The following is a 23,707-nucleotide window of genomic DNA, read 5'->3' on the forward strand; positions in this document are numbered from 1 at the left end:
AAAACCGCCAGCAATACGCCGCAAAAGTGGCGTTTTGCCGGCGGTATTACAGCGCTGTCCCGTTGATTTCAATGGGGAGCAGCGGTGGAGGAGCGGTAAACACACCGCTCCTTCACCGCTCCAAAGAAGCTGCTGGCATGACTTTTTTCTGACGTCCTGCCAGCGCACCGCTGTAGTGTGAAAGCCCTCAGGCTTTCACACTACAGACAATGGTGCAGCTTCTTTAGGGCGTTTTGCAGGCGCTATTTCTAACGCTATAGCGCCTGCAAAACGCCCTGGTGTGAAAGGGGTCTTAATGATTGACAAAGAATCTGTAACATGTGGCATAATGTGGGAAAGTGTAAAACTAGTAACAAATGTCATATAAGAAATTCTGGGGGGCTATAATAAGCATATATTCAAAGAAGTATATGTCCATAAAATGTAACATAAAAATTTGACATCATTTTCTTTCTCCATTAATTGCTCGTCCGCCTTCAGCTGCAAACGCAGCCTTATGGGGGGAATAGATATGCCACAGCCATGAGGCTTTGCATTGTGGTGCACCAAAAATGATCCCTGCTATCGTGTTTGGCGGTTAATACCGAGGAATAGTGTCCCATCATTCTCATCAGTGGGAGGAATAGTGTCCCATCATTCCCATCAGTGGGAGGAATAGTGTCCCATCATTCCTATCAGTGGGAGGAATAGTGTCCCATCATTCCTATCAGTGGGAGGAATAGTGTCCCATCATTCCCATCAGTGGGAGGAATAGTGTCCCATCATTCCCATCAGTGGGAGGAATAGTGTCCCATCATTCCCATCAGTGGGAGGAATAGTGTCCCATCATTCCCATCAGTGGGAGGAATAGTGTCCCATCATTCCCATCAGTGGGAGGAATAGTGTCCCATCATTCCCATCAGTGGGAGGAATAGTGTCCCATCATTCCCATCAGTGGGAGGAATAGTGTCCCATCATTCCTATCAGTGGGAGGAATAGTGTCCCATCATTCCTATCAGTGGGAGGAATAGTGTCCCATCATTCCCATCAGTGGGAGGAATAGTGTCCCATCATTCCCATCAGTGGGAGGAATAGTGTCCCATTATTCCTATCAGTGGGAGGAATAGTGTCCCATTATTCCTATCAGTGGGAGGAATAGTGTCCCATCATTCTCATCAGTGGGAGGAGTAGTGTCCCATCATTCATATTAGTGGGAGGAGTAGTGTCCAATCATTCCTATCAGTGGGAGGAATAGTGTCCCATCATTCCTATCAGTGGGAGGAATAGTGTCCCATCATTCCTATCAGTGGGAGGAATAGTGTCCCATCATTCCCATCAGTGGGAGGAATAGTGTCCCATCATTCCTATCAGTGGGAGGAATATTGTCCCATCATTCCTATCAGTGGGAGGAATAGTGTCCCATCATTCCTATCAGTGGGAGGAATAGTGTCCCATCATTCCCATCAGTGGGAGGAATAGTGTCCCATCATTCCTATCAGTGGGAGGAATAGTGTTCCATCATTCCTATCAGTGGGAGGAATAGTGCCCGTTATTCCCATCAGTGGGAGGAATAGTGTCCCATCATTCCTATCAGTGGGAGGAATAGTGTCCGTTATTCCCATCAGTGGGAGGAATAGTGTCCCATCATTCCTATCAGTGGGAGGAATAGTGTCCGTTATTCCCATCAGTGGGAGGAATAGTGTCCCATCATTCCTATCAGTGGGAGGAATAGTGTCCTTTATTCCCATCAGTGGGAGGAATAGTGTCCCATCATTCCTATCAGTGGGAGGAATATTGTCCCATCATTCCTATCAGTGGGAGGAATAGTGTCCCATCATTCCTATTAGTGGGAGGAATAGTGTCCCATCATTCCTATCAGTGGGAGGAATAGTGTCCCATCATTCCTATCAGTGGGAGGAATAGTGTTCCATCATTCCTATCAGTGGGAGGAATAGTGTCCCATCATTCCTATCAGTGGGAGGAATAGTGTTCCATCATTCCTATCAGTGGGAGGAATAGTGTCCGTTATTCCCATCAGTGGGAGGAATAGTGTCCCATCATTCCTATCAGTGGGAGGAATAGTGTCCCAATACTGGTATCAGTGGGAGGAATAATGTCCCATCATTGGTATCAGTGGGAGAAATAGTGTACCATGATTGGTGTTAGTGGGAGGAATAGTGCTCCACTGTTGGTATCAGTGGGAGGAATAGTGCCACATCATTGGTATTAGAGAAATTGTGCTCAATCACTGGTGTCAGTGGGGGAATGGTACGCCATCATCAGTACCAGTGGAGGAATAGTGCCCCATACTTGGTGTCAGTATGAGGACTAGTACTATATATCACAGTTTGGAGACCATATTGGTGTACTCTATAAATAAAGTATGTAAATCTTAAATATGAAACGCATGTCAGCTTTAAGGGCGGTCTTCTACATCAATCATAACTACTGTTGTGCAGACTGTTGAAGTGATGGGATTGCTGCCTCTCCTGACCTTGCCGATTTTAGCAGTCCCCCTGTAGCTGCTTCATAAAATTGACAACAATGAGAAAGCTAGGCTCTTCCAGTGGATTATTACTCGGTTTTAAAGCATATGTGCACCATTAAAGTGAACCTGTCATGAGTGTAATATTGGTACTAATCACCTTGTGAAAATACTAGTTGCCTGGCTTAAACTTAAATATCTAAATGACTGACCTCAAAACATATAAGCTTTTTGGAAAAGTCAGAAGTTCTTATCTGTAAACTTGTTCTGGTGATAAAAATCTGGGAACAACATTGCTGACCTTCATCTAGTTGCCTGGCTGTCTCTGGCTTTAATATTTTCTGAGTCACTAACCTGGAACAGGGATGCAGATAATAAAATATACATAGTATGGCTTCTATGAATAAAGTAAGGGGTTGGAAAGGGCAGACATAGCCAGCACTAGGGGACTGCATATGACAGGTCCCTTGGCGAGTATTAACCCCAACACTACCATAAGATGACCACTGCAGGGGGATCAGAGGATGGAACGTTTCAGCTAAAACCCCAGCTAGCTTAAATGTAGATGGAGGTGGGCTTAGGGTTGAAGTTGTGCTGTGTGTAATGGCTAGTTGGTTGTTCAGCACCTACGGAAATATGGCTCTATCTCAGGCAGGTGTCATTTCCAGCTACAGGCTTTTATGAATTTTTTTTTAATCTAAATGGTACAACCAAATACAGAAGATCTTTTTATTTTGCACACTCATAACTGTAATTTGTGCCCTGTTTGGAGTTCATATTTAAAAGGGAGGCTGCTATTACCACCTTAAAGTCAAACTGAAGTAAAAAGTTAGGGCACTTTCACACTAAGGGCTAGTTTTAGCGGTGTTTTACCAGTGCTTTTTGGCCGCTAGTGGGGCACATTTAACCCCTTCTAGCGACCGAATAAAGGGTTAAATGCGCTTGCAAATCGCCACTGCCCATTGATTGAGCACCGCACCCCAAAGATGCTGCTTGCAGGAGTTTTTTAAATGTCCCGCAAGTGCACCACTCCAATGTGAAAGCACTCTGGCTTTCACACTGTCGTGACAGAAGAGGCGCTCTGCAGTCTTCAGTGTGAGAGTAGCCTAAAGCATGTTTACATCCCTTGTGACAGCAATAAAAGTAATTTAAATAAAAGAAAGCAGCAGTGTAAAAATTAAAACAAACAAATGCCCCATCCCCGATGCACATGCGCATGAGAAAACGCGTGCGTCGGTCCCGCACCCATGCAGAGATCGCCTTATGCCGCTTACACACGATCGGAATTCTCGTCGGAAAAAGCTCTGATGGTTTTCCTGACGGAATTCCGACAGAATTCGGCTCAAGCTGTCCTGCCTACACACGGTCACACCAAATTCTGATCGTTTATAACGCGGTGACGTACAACACATACGACGGGACTAGAAAAAGGAAGTTCAATAGCCAGTAGCCAATAGCTTCTATCTCGTAGTTGAATCTGAGCATGCGTGATTTTTGGCGTGTCGGAATTGCATACGCATGATCGTAATTTCCAATCGAAATTGAGAACATGCTATCAATTTTTGGCTGGCGGAAATCCGGACAGATAAATTCCGATGGAGCTTACACACGGTAACATTTTCCCATGAAAAGCTCTCATCTGTATTTTTCTGGCTGAAATTCTAATCGCGTGTACGCGGCATCACACATCTGAGGTATTACCGCAAATGTCAGCTCATGGGCTGTAATTCTAGCTCTATACCTCCGGTGTAAATCTATAGTTGTAACCCGTAAAGGCTTTAAAAGCATTGCCTATGGATAGTAAAACGTACGTTGTTTGTGGTCGTTGCACAATTTTAAAGCATGACATGTTTGGTATCTATTTGGTGCAACATCTTCTATACTTTACCAAAAATGTGGGTTATGTATTGGTTTTTTTTTTGTTTTTTTTTTTGCATAAAGTGTCAGAAAAAGTCCTGTTAATACTGTGGTTAATACTTGACCTGGAACATGGATACAGAGCTGGAGTTCTGACTTTGGTGTTCAAAGTAATGATCCCAGAGACAGCCAGGCAACTAGTATTTTCAGAAAGATGTCAACAGTGGAATCCCTCATTTATTTTCACTGTGGATTTCCTTTAAGAAAATCTTCTTTTGCAGGACTCAGGGAAACAATTAATAGGCTCTAAATTTAGCTCTAGGGAGAAAATTCAGAGAAACACACCTGACCAAATGACTTTCTACTGCCTGTGTCATTCGCATGAATCAGAGAGGAGCGGCAGACGTTGTGTAACTTGTCCCACTGAGATCATGTGCTGCACTGACACAATGCTTAGATCTCACACATTCCTCTCTATACGCTCTACATGAGAGATCTAAATAACATGTGTAATGACTTAATTATCACTACTGGGAACTCCAGCAAAGTTTTATTAAAGGAAAACAGAACTGGAGTGTTTGGTTAGGGAGGTCACTTGTGCTGAAACTGCCCTCAGGACAAGACGTCTGCTGAGCACTGCATAACAATGTAAGGTTTATTCTGCTGACATTGCAAATTTATATCAATGGAGAGGTGCAAGAGCCGGGAGATGGAGGAAACACCAACTTATTAGAGTGGAACAATACCAATGCCACCACAGCTTCTAAAGCTGGCTATACATTGCTCAAATTTTGGCCAGTTCCTCAATTGCTTAGTGGGTGGCCCTGTCGGGCACCTCTCGCCCGACATCCCTCGATTGGAAAAATCGAAGGAACCAGGTAGAAAACTGTGGGCCAAATAGCAACTGCATCCAGTCTCATATTTCATTAATTCTTCCAGCAGTTCAGTAACTGTCTGCCCGTATAGGAGTTACGGGTAGAAAGCTGTACTGAGAGTCTGCAGAATCCTGGCATTGCACCCACGATCAACAGATTGCATTACTGGCTGCAGTGTAAAATAATAAATGCCCATTTTGTACCTGCAAAAAGATGTGCATTCATTTTTTTTTTTTATAAAAGGTGAACTTATCCTTTAAAGCAGGGCTATGCAATTAGCGGACCTACAGCTTTTGCAAAATTACAAGTCCCATGAGGCATAGCAAGACTGACAGCCACAAACATGACACCCAGAGGCAGAGGCATGATGGGACTTGTAGTTTTGCAACAGCTGGAGGTCCGCTAATTGCAGATTCCTGCTTTAAAGCTATTCTCCAGGCTCAAGCAACCATAAATAGGTAAATAGAAGGGTGCTCTTCCATTAAAGATTTATTCTTTATACTGCAGTTTCCTGGGGAAAAAGAAAGCAGCCACTATTTCCTGCCAAAAGAGACTGACCACTGCTGCCAGTGTTTCGTCAGATTAGGTGACCTGTCAGAAGTTGTAACGTAAGTGACGTTCCGTCACCGCCATCTTACTACACCCCGCACTCCTCCACAGTAGCGATCCAGTGAGAAGGCAGACTGTTTAGATGTTGAATTTTAAAAGCAGCGGCAAGCCTACTGATCGTACAGGTTTGCTATTGTGACAAAACACCGCTGCTTTTATAATTCAACATGTAAACAGTCCAACGGATTTCTAAATACTGTATTTCACCATATAAGCTCTGTTTACTGTTACAAATAAGTGTGAAATGCAAGACTCCGGTGGGTGTAACAAGATGTCCACTTGCTGCCTTCTCACCGTATCATCACTGTGGAGGAGTGCGGGGTGTAACAAGATGGCGGCGACGGAACGTCACTTCCGTTACAAAATCTGATGGGTTCGCCAAATCTGATGAAACACCTGCTTCCTATGAACAGGAGAAGCAGTCACCTCACTGTCTGCCGTTTTGTGTAATCGTAAAGGCTGGAGAAGAAGGATTTAAAGCAAACTTTTACTTTGTCCAGAGATTAGCTTTAGACCCTGTTCACACCTGAGCAATTTTCTGCTTGAAGCTTGTGGCTCTAAAACGCTCAACAAGCCAAATCCCATTAATTTCAATGGCCCCAGTTCATATATGAGCGTTCTGTCGCCTGAAGCAAAATGCCTGAAGCTCAAAAAAGTACATGAGCTTCTTTTTTGGCAGATTTACAAGTGCTTTTGGTCCCAAAGGCTTCAATAGAATCTCCTGGCTTGAGCGTTTTTTTGAGCGTTTTCTGCTCAAATAGCAGCTCTCCACCCCTAATTTTCTCTCCCTTTCCTCCCCCTGGTGCTTTCTATTGGCTAAATAGAAAACAACAACAATGCCTGAAGCTGAAAAACGCTTGTAATACACTTCTAAAATGCTTTTCAAAAGCTTGTAAAAAGCTGCAAAAAGCTTTTAAAAATGCTTGAAAAACAGCAGTAAAAACACCAGTAATGCCTTAGACCGCGTACACACGGGCGGATTGTCTGCCCAACTTAGTCCGCTGAACCGTGTTTCAGCAGACAATCCGCTCGTGTGTGGGCTTCAGCGGACTTTTTCAGCGGACAGTCTGACGGACTAAGTCTTTCGGAATTTCCGTAATTTTGTCCGTCCAAACTTGGTTTTGTCCGTCCAAACTTGGTTTCAGCGGACAGTCCGCTCGTGTATAGGCAAGTTGGACGGACTAAGTATGGCGCATGCTCAGAAAGGATTTACACGGCCGAAGGTTGCATTGCAGTGTATTGGACGTCGTATTTTTAGTCCCGTCGTACGTGCTGTATAGGTCATCGTGCAAGCTTTCAGCGGACTGTTCATCGTGTGTGGTCAAGTCCGTTCATTCAAAAGTTGAACGGACTGTCTGTCGGATTGTCTGACGAACTTAGTTGGGCAGACAATCCGCCCGTGTGTACGCGGCCTTACAGTAGGAGGGAAATCAGTCCATGTTGGATTTCATATATATTTTATTATTGCGTAGAATGCAGCAGGAGAATATAGACTCCAATAGCACAGTAAGATGGTAAGATAAGTAAAACTGTGGCAGGGTGACAAGGAACCAGGAACTGTGGTGGCAAAGTCCTGCAACGAGAGTACTCCACATAGACACAAATGAATGCAGCTCTGTATTCATGAACACAGCATTAATTGTATTTCCTAAAATGCAAGCAGTATAAGTATCTGAATTTGACCCGCTACCATCCTCTTGCAATCCCCTGTATAGAAGAGCTCTAATTGGGAGAGGGAAAAGCAGAACAAGCCACCAGTAAGTTGTGCTGCAGTACACGGTGGTGCAAGGTAGGCTGCTACCACTGTGCCACCCCTTTAGATAACCCAGGTTGCTGTGGGAATCCCTGGTCATTTACAACATGATTATTTGTAAATCATCAGACAGATGTGAGCATGCCCATGCAGAAAACAGAATATATCAATTAGCAATTACCAGAGTGGTCATATTTATATTTACCTGTATTGTTGGAGGTTTCATTATTTGTTGTCCAATGGGTCCGCCACCTGGGAAACTGTTCTTCATTGGTCATAATGCTGTCTTGCCACTTTTGCTCAGGTTTGGGCCAGTCATTAATCAAGTCTATTTTTGCTTCTAAACGTTTTTTTCTTGGTGGTGCTGGTTTGTCAGACTCTAAAAAGAGGGAATGGCAAAACAGTTTAGGTTTCTGACAGACATTCTAGCACAGTGCAGCATGTCCTGGCACCCACAATGCATGTCCACCCATGGTAGGCAGCCTGCTATAATTCAATGTTATTTTAAACAAAAAAGATATCGTTTGTATACTATGTACGGCAACACCTTTGTTCACCAAAGAGATGAATATGGACTGGCATGCTTGTAAATCAAGGCATAACAGTTACATAGTTACTCATGTAGAAAAAAAAATACATTGAAAACCTCCATATATAGAACTCTATACCCACAGTTGATCCAGAGGAAGGCAAAACCCATTTTATATTGAAATATTCATTTTGGTTTGTTTAAACGTAGAACTATGGTCTCCAATTAAAATCGTGTGTTGCAGCCCCTTAATTCTAATGCCGCGTACACACGATCGGAATTCCAGACAGAAAAAGACAGATGAGAGCTTTTCATCGGAAAATGCGACCGTGTGTATGCTCCATCGGAACTTAGCTGTCAAAATTCCCGCCAGCCAAAAATTGATAGCATGTTCTCAATTTTCCTGATGGAAAAACTTTCTATCGGTAATTCCAATCGTGTGTATGCAATTCCGACACGCCAAAAAATCACGCAGGCTCAGACAGACAGAAGCTATTGGCTACTGGCTATTAAACTTCCCTTTTCTAGTCCAGTCGTACGTGCTGTACGTCACCGCGTTCTAAACTATCGGAATTTGTTGTGACCGTGTGTAGGCAAGACAGCTTGAGCGGAATTCGGGAAAACCATCAGAGCCTCGTCCGACGAGAATTCCGATCGTGTGTACGTGGCATAAGTGAATCTGCACTTAGTTTTCTCTTAGTCCCCCTGCAAAGACCCACAAATACCTGCTGATCCTGCCAGTGAAGTCCACCTAATGCAGCTTCCTGCGATGGGGTGGCAATTATGATGCACTGTTTCTGAATTTAGAGAAGAGTTGCAACTCTTTTGCAAGCTTTGTCGGCTTGCACTACAGTGGGGTGACAAAAAATGTATCCGGTGTCTAGCATCCTTAACCACTTGCCTACCGGACCAATTTTGACATTTCTCACCTACATGTAAAAATCATAATTTTTTTTGCTAGAAAATTACTCAGAACCCCCACACATTATTATTTTTTTAGCATAAAAAAAAGGAATAAAAATGGTGGCCGTTGCAACTTTTTATCTTGGACGGTATTTGCGCAGCAATTTTTCAAACTTGTTTTTTTTTTTGGGGAAAAAGAAACAAAGCAAAAATAAAAACTGTTCCATGCATTTAAAATAACAAAACAAAAAAAAACAGTAAAGTTAACCTAATTGTTTTTCACAATGTGAAAGATGTTGTTACACCGAGTAAATAGATACCTATCATGTCATGCTTTAAAATTGCGCACACTCGTGGAATGGTGCCAAACTTCAGTATTTCAAAATCCCCATAGGCGACAATTTACATTTTTTTACAGGTTACCTGTTTAGAGTTGCAGAGGAGGTCTAGCGCTAGAATTATTGCTCTTGTACGAACATTCGCAGCGATACCTCACATGTGTGGTTTGAAAGCAGGTTACATATGTGGGCATGACCTACAACCTTCTGCGAGCAATCACTTTTATTCCTATTACTAGGAATGTAAACATCCCTTGTAATAGGAATAGGGCATGACAGGTCCTTTTTACAGCAAGATCTGGGGTCTATAAGTGCCCAGATCTCACCTCAAGGCTGGGAAGCCTAAAATCAAGGAAAAAAAATACAAAAAAAAACAAAAAAAAATGATTTTTGGCTTCCCAGCCAAGACGGCAGCATATTTTCAAATGCAGAGGTCGAGCGTAACGTCATAACTGAAAAGAAGGAAGGAGCCTTTAGTCGAACTTTAAAGCAACGTTGTCATAGGTAAAAACTAAAAGCTACTTCTGTCAAATATAATGTGTGGACTTGAGTGGTGCCTGTACAATCCTGCAACAATTTCCAAGCCCCACAGTTGTGCCCAAATGCAGGGCCATTGTGACAGGCAAGGCTTCCATAATTGTTAGTAATGAGGATACTTGCCCATCCACCTCTGCCCTTTCCTAGCACCCCACTGCATTCAGCATCTGAGAGTGCATAACCCTATCAAATACCAAAGTCCAAAAAATAAACATATTCACCTAGGGATCAATCTGATGCAGCATCTGTCCCCTACCACCTATACATCTGGAACTGAGCGATCAAAGAAAGCTCTTTAGTGAACAGAGCGCTGGTAACTGTCAGTCTCTTGCTCTCTGCTCTGCCCCTCCAGCACTCACTGCAGTGCCAGGCTGTGGAGGGGACTGGAGCAGTTGGCTCAGACTCTTAGCAGTGCGCTAAGCCAGCTGCCGGTCCAGACATCTGGGTTGCAGACAGGATCTCTCCAGAGCCTGGACCAGCTGAGTGACGTTGGCCGACAGCAGGCTTTATCCTACTGTCGGCTGAATACGAGTCATATTAGTGCATAACTAATGCCTCGTTTCCACTGAGCGGATCGGTTCGGTTCGCTACGGTACGCTATTTTGAGTGTTTCCATTATGAAAGCGGTCCATACAACCGAACCATACCGCACCATTCAGGGTCCTGCTTCAGATGTGGGGCCATAGAAAATGGTACGGTAGTGTTAGGGCGGAGCTACTGGCATGACACAATACATTCCACTGATTGGTGGACAGAAAAAACATCAATGCTCACATCAAAGGCATTTTTTTCTAAACCCCATATGGCCCCTGGTGGTCCGGCTTGCAGTAGAAACACTCACCTGAATAGGCCGAACCATTCTAACCCTTCCAAACTGTACCAACCAGAACCGTACCGCTCAGTGGAAACGAGGCATAAGTGCACTCCTGTGATCCCCAGAAGAAGCAGTCCAAAAAAGCTTTGGCCCTACTTCTCCTTAAAGCGGTTGTATAGTCTTTTTTTTTTCATTTTTACTTACAGGTAAGCCTATAATAAGGCTTACCTGTAGGTAAAAAAAATATCTCCTAAACCTGTATGGCTTAGGAGATATTCCCCTGGCAATGAGCCGCTGATTGCAGCGGCGCATGCGCACAGGGGTTTCTCGGCTGGCAGCTCGGCAGACGCCGGACCCTGCCGGAAAGAAATCTCCCGCAAGCATGCGCGGGAGTGACGATATCGCCGCTCTGGCCACTCACAGTGACGTAGCGGCGATATCCGGAAGACACGCCAAGGGAACATATCAGCTCCCTCGGCGTGTATCAGGCGAGATGCCGGGGCCTCGTTCTAAGGTAAGTATTTCATAATGAGCTAGTATGCGGTGCATACTGGCTCATTATGCCTTTTCCCTTGCAGGTATGAAAAGAAAAAAAAAAATTACAGCGGGTTTACTACCGCTTTAAAAGAGGCTTTTGCAATCCATGCATAGTCTGTCTAATTATTAAAGATCCCTTTTCCATTTTAATACACTGAAAAAGAAATATAAAAAAAAAAATGTGTTGCAGGGGGTTGCATCAACATCCTTCCAACAATATCTTGGGGAATGCTGAGTACCCCAAATCTTGCAAGATGACATCACAGCACAGTGCCGTAGCATCTTCATGTAAGATTTGGGTTACACAAATTCCCTGAAAGAGCACCAAAGAGTGCGGGCATCACCCTTGCCTAGGCACCTTGGATGGAAGTGGCAATATTTTTACTTTCACCGTTTTAAGATGGATGGGGGGGGGGCATACTAAAGCAGACCTTGTAGTTTTAGAATGCGGAGTGTTTCCAGACTGTCTGATACAAATAAAGTCTAACTATTAAATGAGTTACAGTAAAGGACATGAATATTATTCCAGGTGGCTGTTGATAAAAATTCACATGACTTAATCCACTATTGATTTTCTTATCTCCGTTTCTTGCTGCAGACGGAGGTTGTACACAGCAATAGAACATGTCCATTCCAATAACACACACATAAGAATGTAGCAGCAACAACTTAAAAAGGTAAAGAGTAAAATTCAAAGTCTAATCAGCCATAGGGAATGACACCACTGAATAACAACCTTCATGCTCACACATGTTATCAGATACAACCAAAGACAATAAAAGAAGCAGAGAAAAAGAAAGCACACAAGTAAAAGGCTTTTCAACCAAGACATCAGAACATGTTTTGCAAGAGGTTCAGGCACATGCTGGCACAGGATCACAGATTTGTTTTTTGGAAGCACATCCAATATACTGTAACATTCCAATAGAACTAAATTGCTAGGTGAAGATAGGCATCCTGTTAAGAATGTAAGGGGGGTGAGAGATGGCATGTGAAGATTTAGTAGCTTGGCATCCAACAATCACTGCAAAGTACAAAACGAAATGGAGCCTCAACGTCAAACTCCATCTATTATGCCACGTACACACGACCAGACTTTTACGGATTTGGTCCGGCGGACAATCCGACGGACTTTGCAGCCGAGATCCACCGGACTTTCAAACGAATGGATATGGCCACACACGATCACTCCAAAAGTCCGACGGATTCAAATGTGATGACGTAGTATAAGGAAGTTCATAGCCAGTAGCCAATAGCTGCCCTAGCGTCGGTTTTAGTCCACACAGACGACCGGACTCGAGTCCTTCGGAAAGATTTGAAGCAAGTTTTATTTCTAGGCCCACCGGACTTTTGGGAAGAAAAAGTCCGCTGGAGCCCACACACGATCGAATTGTCAGACGGATTCCAGTCCGCCGAAAAGTCTGGTCGTGTGTAAACGGCATTAGAAATGGGAAAGTCATCATGAAGAATCTAAAAACTGAGCCACCTGCAGAATAGTTATATAGACACACCACTCAAGGCGTCTAGAGTTCTCCTATGAAATAAAGAAGGTTAATTAGTAAGAGTGGAGTTAACACATGTGTAAGTCGCCATTCACACTTGAGCGTTTTGTAGCTTGAAGCTTCAAAACACTCAACATCCAAAATCCCATGGTTTTCAGTTGCACCTGGTCACACCTGAGTCGCTTGAAGCTTATAGCTTGAAAAAATACACAAGCTTCTTTTAAGCTTCAAGATTTAAGCATTTCTGGCCCCAATAAACGTCAATGGGAGCGTCTGAAAAACGCACAAAGAAACCTTAGCCAGCAGCTCCTACCCCTTCCACAGCCTGCCGCTCCAGTGAGCGCTGGAGGGGCAGAGAAAAGAGCCGGTGACTGACAGTCACCAGCTCTCTGCTCATTGAAGACCAAGAAACAAGTAATCAGTGGTGTTTGATCGCTCAGTTCTCCGCTTCAGAGGCCGGAGGGGACAGATGCAGCAACAGAGCGATGTTGCATCCACCTAGGTGAGTATGTTTGTTTTTTTTCATTCCTGAAAATCTCTTTTAAAGCTATACACCTGTAAGGTATATAAAAGGACATCCTATAATCCAATTACATATAAAATAAAATAAAATAAAAAATGAAATAAATGTAATCATATAAAACTGAATGTATTTTATATATGAGTTATCATAATATGTACATGAATCTTTCTATGAATAAGCTTCTTGCAAATCTCTATGTATCAGGAATCGGACTGGAAATAAAAGGGGCAAAATTGTGAGTCAATCACACTATACTGGAATACACAACAATGGTAATCTGAAGCTGCCCATTGATGGATCGAAATTTGCCCAGTTCACCAAGGAACAGACAAATGTTGATCCATGTGTGGCCGTCCCTATTCACCAGAAGTTGATTATTAGACGGCCTTCTGTCAAACAGGATTGTTGGCAAACTTTTATCAATCAACTGCAGCTGCTGATCAGTGTATTCTGACGGTGGAGTGTCCTGCTGCATACAATGCCTCAATGGGTGTGTTCTTCATCCATCTTGTGTGGATGGAGGAATCTGTTTGTTTTTTGTTTAGCCTACCCATCTATTGCCAACTTAATACTAGGAGCTTCGCCATGTCGGTGCACTGCTGCTTCTTCACCACCCAATCACCAGACAGACTGTGGGAAGGTTCCCAAACTGTATGAGTGACCAAACAGTGTTCCCTAATGCCCTGTACACACAGCCGGACTTTCCGACGACAAAATCCGTCAGATTTTTTCTCAATGGATTTTGGCCTAAACTTGTCTAGCATACACACGGTCGCACAAAGTTGTCGGAAAATCCAATTATTGTGAACGCGGTGACGTACAACACGTACGTCGGGACTATAAACGGGCCAGTAGCCAATAGCTTTTGTCTCGTAATTTATTCTGAGCACGTGTGGCACTTTGTCCATCGAAATTGTCTACACACGATCGGAATTTAAACAATCGGATTTTGTTGTCGGAAAATTTTAGATCCTGCTCTCAAACTTTGTGAGTCGGAAATTCCGACTGAAAAAGTCAGATGGAGCCCACACATGATCGGATTTTCCGACAACAAGATCCAATCGCACATTTTCTGTCCAAAAGTCTGACCATGTGTACAGGGCATAAGTGTATTAGAGAAAAGAGAGGTCACCAACATCAGACTAGCTACCATAATAATACAGCTCACAGTAATATGTAATTAAATCAGTGTATACAGCAGTTTGTTGGGAGTTCATCTTAATTGGATAAGTGCATCTAGAACTAATATTTTAGTTCTGGGTGTGTGTGTCCTGTCTGAAATAACACCTCACACTTACTGTACAGTTACCGGATGGACTCACTTGCACCTCTGGAGTTTCCATCTATTTTCCATTATACTGAACTAGAGTATGAATGACATGCCTTGTTTTGGATATGTATACATGGTTGGGATGGGCAGGCTGGGGGTAGGTTGGGACCCATTATCGCTTCATCAGTGTCCCCAGGAATGGTGGGAAACCAATGGGAGACTCAACCAGCCAGCATACAGCAAATATCAGGTTTTGGTGCACTGACCCTTTCAGTACCACCAATTTTCAGATGAAGTCGCAATAGATTAGTTTCATGGCAACTTTCAGCGAATGCTTAGTCAACATAAGCAAATAGATGAAAGGAGCCGGAAACTCGCACACCGTGTTAAAGTGTTTATTTAACTACAGAATAGTGACAGTAAAAGCAGCTTACGTGTTTTGGAAACTAGCCCAAGTCAAAGCCAGTCCTCCTACACCTGATGAGACCATCAGACGAATGATTGTCTGTTTTTTTCTTTTTGCATTATAGTCTCATATCATAAATGAAGAGGTTACCCTACTTATAAAAATGTAATAAAATTCTCTTACGACAGAATACAACTTCGGAAGTGATATATTGTATTGTATTCTTTTGTTTCCGAGCATGCAGTGGCGGTCTGTGCATTATGGGCGCTGCCCCCCCATGCCGTGTCCGGCCCCCTGATCTACATACAGGGATGCCGGATGCATGGATTTCAATGGGGGGAGGTTTGTTTTTGAAGCATGTGAGCAGAGCCAGAAGCTCGAATAGGCTTCAAAAAAAAAAAAGATGGGCTCTGGACACAGAGCCCTGCGCCCGAAAACCCCACCCCGCAGTTGTGTGACAATAACGAATGAATATTCGATATCGCCTCACTGATCCTCCTCCCGGCTAATCGGGAAGCGGGTCTGACACCCGTCACCTGATTGGCTGAAAGTACAGGTGATTCTATTGGATGCCTAGGAGGAGGAGGAGAAAAGAGACACATGCCGCCCCCCCCCCCAAAAAAAAAATCCATGAGCCTTCACTGCGAGCATTCATGGTCTTCTGATTTTTTCTGGATACAAACTGTACTGATTGCAACTAAAATTGTACTTTCTGGTATCATACGAGAAAAATGTTGTGTTTGTCCATTCAGATAATTATGGATGAACTGCAATAATCCGCTCTCGAAAGCTGTGTACTAACGATCAGATTATCATACGATTGCTTCAAAAGCTGTATTTTGTGTCCGATTTTCTGATCGTGTGTACTAAACGCATAAGCTGCTTTTACTGTCGCTATTCTGTAGCTAAATGAAGACTTTAACATGGATGTACGTGTTGCCGATTCCTTTCATTTATGTGCATTCTGTTCGGGTGGTTGGAGAACACTGAGACAGAGCACCCATCATTCAGAATTCTTACATGGCTATCCTGGGACCCTGGAGTGAGCGCTGCACCAGGGTTTTTTATCTGTTAGCCAACATTTGGGCTAAGTAGACAAAAGAGCTACCAGCGCCACTTGTGAGCAAAGTATACACTTTAGTGCCTTAATTCACACACATGCAGGAGCAAAACACACAGGTAATGAACATGCAATGCTGCACATACACATGACACATACAAATAACACGGGTTCATTCCTATGCAAACAGCTCACCACTACTGTCTCTGTCAGATGACCGCTTGTTCAACATTAATCAGTTTCTAAAATGATGGACACAAATATATGAAACACTGAAAACTATGAATCAGAGTTATCCAAGAACAAAATGAACAGAAAAGTTCACAGCACAAACATAGGATTTATTCTGAAATCTGGGCTAAACAAATACGGTCTAAATACATGAGCCATGTATATGTCCGTATTACTTCTATATCAATCCAGCATGAAACAATGTCTGCTCTGTGCCTCTGTGCAGGAGCTTCCTGTAATAAAGACCAGTCATTGCTGCTCTCTTTCCTTGTGCAGGGTGACTGGTCTTATATCTGCCCCCTGCAGTTGTCAGAAGGCCCACCCACTGCTCTGCTCCCTGCATGGGCTATATGGAGAACTGTGATGATGTAACTGCTACTTTTACTAGCTAATAACTAGGTTTTCAAAGGCATTTGGAAGATACAAAGTGGATTTAGGTCCTTTAAGACTTTGGACACAAAAACGTTCATTGAAATGTATTTCTCAAGAGTTCAAGTTTAAAGAGTTAGTTTACCTTTTCACAAAACATGAAAAAGTGAACTCAAATGGACCCTACACCCTTAGTCCCTGCTGCACTTACCTCTCCGGATGATTATCTTTCACAGCCCACACTTGCCAATGTAGCAGTCTGGGCACTTGAAAGCCAAGCTCTTCTTAGAGGATGGCTTAGAGCAGGGGTGCCCAACCTTTTTAAGAGCGAGGGCCACTTAAGCAACTTGGTAACCAGTTGCGGGCCACAATGAGCAGAGCGGGTGGATGACAAGTCACGGCTACTCTACAGGCCCTCTGATCCGAACCACCCAGATGGAAGGGGGCGAACTCCCGTCTATTTTTTTTAATCAGATTTTTAGGACCAGATTGGAGGCAGGCGGGAGTAAACAGACAAAAGTCTGTTTACATCTGCCGCTCTGTAGAGGCGAATTGAGGGTCCGATTGGGTAGGGCCGATCGTGTGAAAAGGGCCTGAACTGCTTTCACACTGATAATTACCGCGGGTGCAGGGTAGTGCTGTGGGTTAACTGAACTTTGCCATAGACTCTGCTTGTGGCAAAAGCCGGCGCTGTACTGGAAGCATCAGCTGCTCTGCAGAAGTTTTCTTCCTCTACCACCAGCTTCATTCACAACACCGATGCGGTGGTATGACAGGTCGGCAACCTGCGATCTGGGCTTGCTTACCTGCCATTCCTGAGCAGGAGGTCGTGGGCCAAATCAAAGGGCTCTGCGGGCCACATGTGCCCCCCGGGCCACTGTTTGGCCACCCCTGGCTTAGAGCAATTCTCATTGGCCAGACTGGCCTTGTGCGGACGCAACCAATGGCCACTCACTATCATGATGCCCACACCAGCTGTGTGGGCAGCAAAAGACAGATAGGAAGACAAGTGCACTGGGTATCGATTGGGGGTGCGGGGTGGGTAAAGCAAGTTAGTTCACCATTTTTACTTTTGTGAACAGGTGAACTAACCCTTAACGTTATTACAGACCAGGTATCTGTATACGTAGGAAAGAAAATTAATAAAACTATTAGAGAATACAGCATCCATGCAAATAGTCTGCCTTTGGCTTTATATATTTACAACAATAATATTATGTAAAGGGCGAAGCATTTACCTACCTTTTTTTAGGCAGAGATCACCTGGGATAAAATTGCATTTACCTTCACATCATAGTTTTTTACATCTAGCACTATAGAGTTCCTCCGACCATCTCCTCTTCTTATTTCTCCTGTTTACTTGGGTGTCAGGATTCCACTTTAAAGTTGCTAATTAGGCTGCTAGGTAAATTTAGTTTTTGGCTCCACTGTAGAGAGTGGAATGGTCATTGATCAGTTGGATATGACCAGGATTCCTGAGCTGAGAGTTTGATTGCTTTCCCCCACCTCAGGAAGAATCTTCCAGAGCATAGGGAGGGAGATTCAAAATGAACTGAATATGTATCAGGCCCTGACAAATCCCTGGAAGGCGGAATCCAGAAGGTGACTGGGGAAATGATAAATGTGCAGGAAGCCTGAGCCATTTGTTATTTCATCATTAGGGAGGGTTTCAGTCTCCTGTGGGGCTGTTACCCCTGAGAGATGGCCAGAGAGACAAAAGATTGCTACTTGGGCTGTTGTTGGGCTGAGGGCCTGAAAAGAATTGCCAAAGAAGTACCCTTGCTGAAGGGCACTGTCTCTGAGTCCTGGACTGAAAGAGGGATCTGTATTTCCTTCACAGAGGATTTGCCGGAGAATGCTGGGTGGTAGACAGTTCCTGGGACACTAAAGACTTCACTGGGACCGATAGTTCGGCAACTGCCAGAGGGGAACCAGTTGCCAGAGGTTGCTTTATGGACTGCTGTTGCAGGACATTCATCATCTTACATACCCTGCTACCCGCAGAAAAGCTGTTTCTAGGAAGGTTAAAGGGAATTTGTCCTTATGCTGTGATTACTGATCGTTATTGGTGCATCCCATGACCCCAAACTCCTCTCCTCTTAAAAGTTCTTCAACAATAAAACTCTAAAAAGACATCTAGTAAATGGAGCCTTAATTGTTAGCATGCGTGGGACTGTGCTTGGGTGACCAGCAGCCTCTCTACTATTCAGGAGAATCCCTTCATCTTCAGCGGCCTCTTTGGGGGTGAGGGCTACAAAGTCAAATACAGGCAAATCGATAACAGGAGCAAATAAGGGAGGAAATTAGCAGATGATCTTCACCAAGTTGCAACTACTGTAACAGTGAGGATGCATAGATATTTTATATAGATTTTTTTCACATTCTTTATCATATAGAAACTGATCAATTTAAATAGAAGTCTTCTTTAAAGACCTCAATGTAAGCAAATAATCAACGGGTTGGGAAGAGACATGGTACATGGTAATTTTACAAGGTACACTCACCATTGTGTAAAAAGAAAAAAAAAGAAAAAAAAAAGCCTTCCACTGCTCAGTTCTATAACTTGAAGGCTTTTTAATCAAGCCATCAACATAAAAAATAGCAAACAGTGTGCCTTGACACATTTAGCACATTGTTGCCTACTCAGACAAATACTCATTGCCTGATGGGTGAAGCACATCAAGGCACTCAAAGCTTACTGGTATCTGGACATGGCTGTGAAACATCATTTTAAACTTAATGGAGTAGCACTGTAGCTGGGCAAGGTTCGGGTCTGTGGTCAGGGCCATAAGAGAAGAGGTGTGTCAGATTTTCCCAAGCTCTAGCTGTTTCTTTATAGAGTTTACCCTAAAGTGGTTGCATACGTCAGACATGATAAATGAACAAAGCATATCCCTCTATAGTGTGCACTTGTCTCAATTAAGTGTAATTTCTATCTGCTGCCTTAGTCCTCTGCTATCAGCATGAATCACTTCTGACAACTTTTCCTGTCATCAAGAGAGAGAAAAAAAAAAAAAAAAAAAAGAAACAGGGGAGGGATCTCCAGCACACAACCTGTGATTAAAAGCATCTGTGTGCTCTGTGAAAGAGGGTGTGTCCCTTCCCTCCAATCAGCTGTCATAGCTCTCTTCACTGAGCTCTGCAATGTGTAATCTCCACTCCCCACCACCTGTTTTTTAAAAGCTCAGATAAGCTTTATAAATTCTGGACTTTGAACAGCTGTAGAAAAGAGAAGACTGCAGATAGACAGGTACAGCTTATGTAGGAGGATTTTTAACTGAAATGTTTCTAATCACCGAGTACACATTTCCATGAATGTAATCATCAAATATCAGGGTAGGATTAATTAAAAGGTAGGAAAAATGTATGTGCCAGTTCAGGAACAGGACTGGGAGTGCAGTTTCACAATAATACGTCTATCTCCACCTGCTCCTTATTGGATGGAAGTGGAGTCTTTAAGTCTATGCAGTTTGCTATAGGTGCCGAATTGCTAACTACTATAGGAGAGACATAATTCTTTGTATCCGGCACCACATTTACATCCACTAAGATTACAAGAAAACTGACCAGAAAGTTTTTCTTTACCTGTGGCCCCTGATCCTGGCTTGGCAGGGGTTGTTACAGGAGCAACTGGTTTATTCTCTTTCTCAGCAGGGCTTGGAGTGACGGTCACTGTTACGGTGGTGATGGTATTCTGTTTCTTTGGTGTGTTGGTGGTCTCCTTTTCTTTAGAAGCAGGTTTAACTTCAAGCAGAGGCCTGTGGGAGAACATTGCACTATTAGAAAAGCAACTAGACAGTTCTTAAAGTGGTTGTAACCTTGAAAGAAAAAAAATGATCCCGTTTCCTTAACCACTTCAATACCGGGCACTTCCTGCCTAGACCAATTTTTAGCTTTCAGCGCTGTCGCAATTTGAATGACAATTGCGCGGTCATACAACACTGTACCCAAACTACATTTTTATCATTTTGTTCCCACAAATAGAGCTTTCTTTTGGTGGTATTTGTTCACCCTGGGATTTTTATTTTCTGCTAAACGAATAAAAAAACGACCGAAAATTTAGAAAATAAATGTTTTTTCTTTTGTTTGTTTCTGATACAAAACTTTGTAAATAAGTACGTTTTCTCTTTCACTGATGGGCATTGATGGGGCTGTACTGATGGGCACTGATAAGGCAGCACTGATGGGCAACGATGAGGTGGCACCACTGGGCACTAATAGGCAGCACTGATGGGCACTGATATGCAGCACTAATGGTTACACATAGGTGGCACGGATGGGCACTGATGTAAACTAATATATGGTACTGATGAATGCCAATCAGTGCCAAACAATAATGCCTGTCAATCAGTGATGCCCATTGTGGGCACTAATTGGCATCCATTGTGGGCACTGATTGGCATCCCTGGTGGCCATTGGTGGCATACCTGGTGGTGTCTAGTGGTAGGCATCGCTGGTGGTCCAGCGTGGGCATCCTTGGGGGGGCTGCTCTGATGATCAGCACAGACACCCCCCCCCCCCCCCGTCAGAAGAGCAGCCGATCGGCTCTCCTCTACTCATATCTGACAGAAGCTATTGTGGAAAAGCTGTTCCGGTTTACATCGTGATCATCTGTGATTGGACACGGCTGATCATGTGGTAAAGAGTCTCCGTCAGAGACTCTTTACCCAGATCGGAGTTGCAGTGTGTCAGACTGACACACGGCAACAACGATCGCCATGATGCGTGCCCCTGGGGGCACGCAGCAGCTTGATATCCTGGCGACATCGTATGACGATATCAGGATCAGGATATCGCAACCACTTTGCCAATGTCATATTGCTATACGGCGGGCGGCAAGTGGTAAAGCATAATATACAGTATAGCACAGTGCGTTTTTAGTGTCATTTGGCCCAATAAATATTCTACAATACCTGGTTGATCCTGCTTGTTCCTGTGCTTCTCTTTGTAATCTGACCACACTAATCATGGCTGCTGGTCAGTTTACGTGCCTCTGTCATCCCGCTGTGTGTGCAGAGTCTCAGCATCTTCCCCCTCCCTGTCATATCTGTAGTCTGTGCCCTGAGCCAATCTCCTCTCCTCTCAGCCCCTCCGCTCCTGCATCTATTTCCTTGTGGCTGAAAGACTAGGTTTCCACTCATGCGACCTTAAAGTCGCATGATTTTGCCACGATTTTGATGACACTTGAAACAATGCCTGTGTATTCTTGATGTCTATGGACCTCAAGTGGCAAAGTGGAACCAAAGCAGTGCAGGGACTACTTTTGACGTCGCTACAACTTGAAGTTGCACAGATGTGAATGATCAAGTCTGTTGCACAAAAGTCCACGCATGCTCGAAATCAAGTATGACCCGGAAGCGCTTTCGTAACTGAGATATCACGTACGTCTTGTACGTCACCACGTTCATAATTGTTGGCCAACAATTGTGTGATCGTGTGTATGCAAGGTAAGTTGGAGCCAAACCCCCCCCCGAACATAAATCCATGGTTTTGTTATTGGAAAGTCCGATCATGTGTACGGGGCATAAGGCTCCATTCACACTTGTGCGACTTGTCATGACACTTTGGACATCAAAGTGGCATGACAAGTTGTTTTCCATGTTTTCCAATGATAAAGCTTTAAGTTGCACATAAATGAATGGTTAACGCCTTCAAAGTAGTTCATGCACTACTTTGGTCTGACTTTCATGCAACTGGAGGGCCATAGACTTCAATGTCAACCCTCAAAAGTTGCACTAAACTCGTACATGTGCAACAGTTGTCCATTATCATAGATCAAAGCCAAAATCGTATCCACGTTGTACCCATACAAAGTTGCATTCGTACAACTTTGGAATCGTACAAGCGTGAATGGACTCTAAAGTAACATATTATTTACTTGTATCCCCTCTGTTTGGGAACATATTAAAAGCGGTGTTCCAGCCGCAATTTTTATTTTTTAAAGTCAGCAGCTACAAACACTGTAGCTGTTGACTTTTAATAAGGACACTTACTTGTCCAGCGAGCTGGCGATGTCGGCCCCGAGGCCGATCCATCCATCGGATCAGGTGCCGGCGCAATCATCTTAACAAAGGGAAACAGGCAAAGGTAAAGCCACTTTCCTACTGTGCATGCGCGAGTCACACAGCGCTTCGTAAATGGCCCTGTTGTTTCCTGGGATGCACATATGTCCCAGAAGGCAGCAGGGCAACACAGCACAGTGGTGTAGTGGTTAGCACTTTCACCTAGCAGCAGTAGGGTTGCTGGTTCAAATCCCGACCACGACACTATCTGCCTGGAGTTTGCATGTTCTCCCTGTGCCTGCGTGGGTTTCCTCCGGGTACTCCCGTTTCCTCCCACACTCCAAAGACACGCTGGTAGGTTAATTAGACCCTGTCCAAAAAAAATAAAAAATTGGCCATAATATGTGTATGTCAATGTTGTATGTGTTGTAAGTGTGTCGGGACCCTACAGGTTAAAGGACAGCATAAAAAAAAAAAAGCTGCAGATGGACGCCGGTGGAAGGAAAGCATCCTGAGGCGAATCAGTTCGCATAGGTAGCGCTATACAAGTCATTCATTCATTCATTCACCGAGGAGGAGGAAGAGCCGCGGAATAGGAAGAGGCAGATTTGGAAGACTGCCTAGCAACAAGGGTTTCTGGTAAGTAAAAAAATTATTTTTTTACAATTTTTTGGGGGAGAATGTTAATGTTATTTTTTAGTTTAGGGTGGCCCTCCGCTTTAAGTACAGTGTGCGAGTTTTTTTTTTTTTTTTTATTATTATTATTATAAAGCTAAATACCTTCTTTGCTCAGCACTGCTGTGTGGGACACACAGTAAAATAGATTTACCCAGATGAGGCAAGGAAATGTGTTATAGGAACTTAGTGGAAAAGAACAGAAAACTGTGACTTGTTCTAAGTAGTTTCCTCGTCATTAACAGATAATGAACCTTTATTTTACACACAGGGAACAGCTTTGCACATTCTGCAGCCACAGGGGTCAGAAGCCCTGAAGTCCCCAGGATTTTCCCAGACACATCTTGTAAACACACATGTGCCTCAAGCCGCACAGAGATCCCTCAAACTGACACAGGACTGGAACCGATCTGGAGTTAATCAGCATTACACAATAATTCAAGAAAAAAGATG

At 43.7% G+C, this 23,707-nt stretch overlaps 1 protein-coding gene across 1 annotated transcript in view; it reads right to left on the reverse strand.

Annotated features, from left to right (window-relative positions):
- MICALL2 (MICAL like 2) overlaps window positions 1–23,707 on the reverse strand; it is a 142,723-nt gene that overhangs the window by 32,526 nt on the left and 86,490 nt on the right. Inside the window, exons 10-11 of the mRNA XM_077449119.1 lie at window positions 20,163–20,335; window positions 7,764–7,937 (exon numbers count right to left, since the gene is read on the reverse strand). Of these exons, the coding sequence (XP_077305245.1) occupies window positions 7,764–7,937; window positions 20,163–20,335 (347 nt within the window). The remainder of the gene's footprint in view (window positions 1–7,763; window positions 7,938–20,162; window positions 20,336–23,707) is intronic.

Source organism: Lithobates pipiens, unplaced genomic scaffold, assembly GCF_037356315.1.
Source record: "Lithobates pipiens isolate NorthernLeopardFrog02 unplaced genomic scaffold, aLitPip1_a1.2 Scaffold_22, whole genome shotgun sequence".
Classification (NCBI taxonomy): domain Eukaryota; kingdom Metazoa; phylum Chordata; class Amphibia; order Anura; family Ranidae; genus Lithobates; species Lithobates pipiens.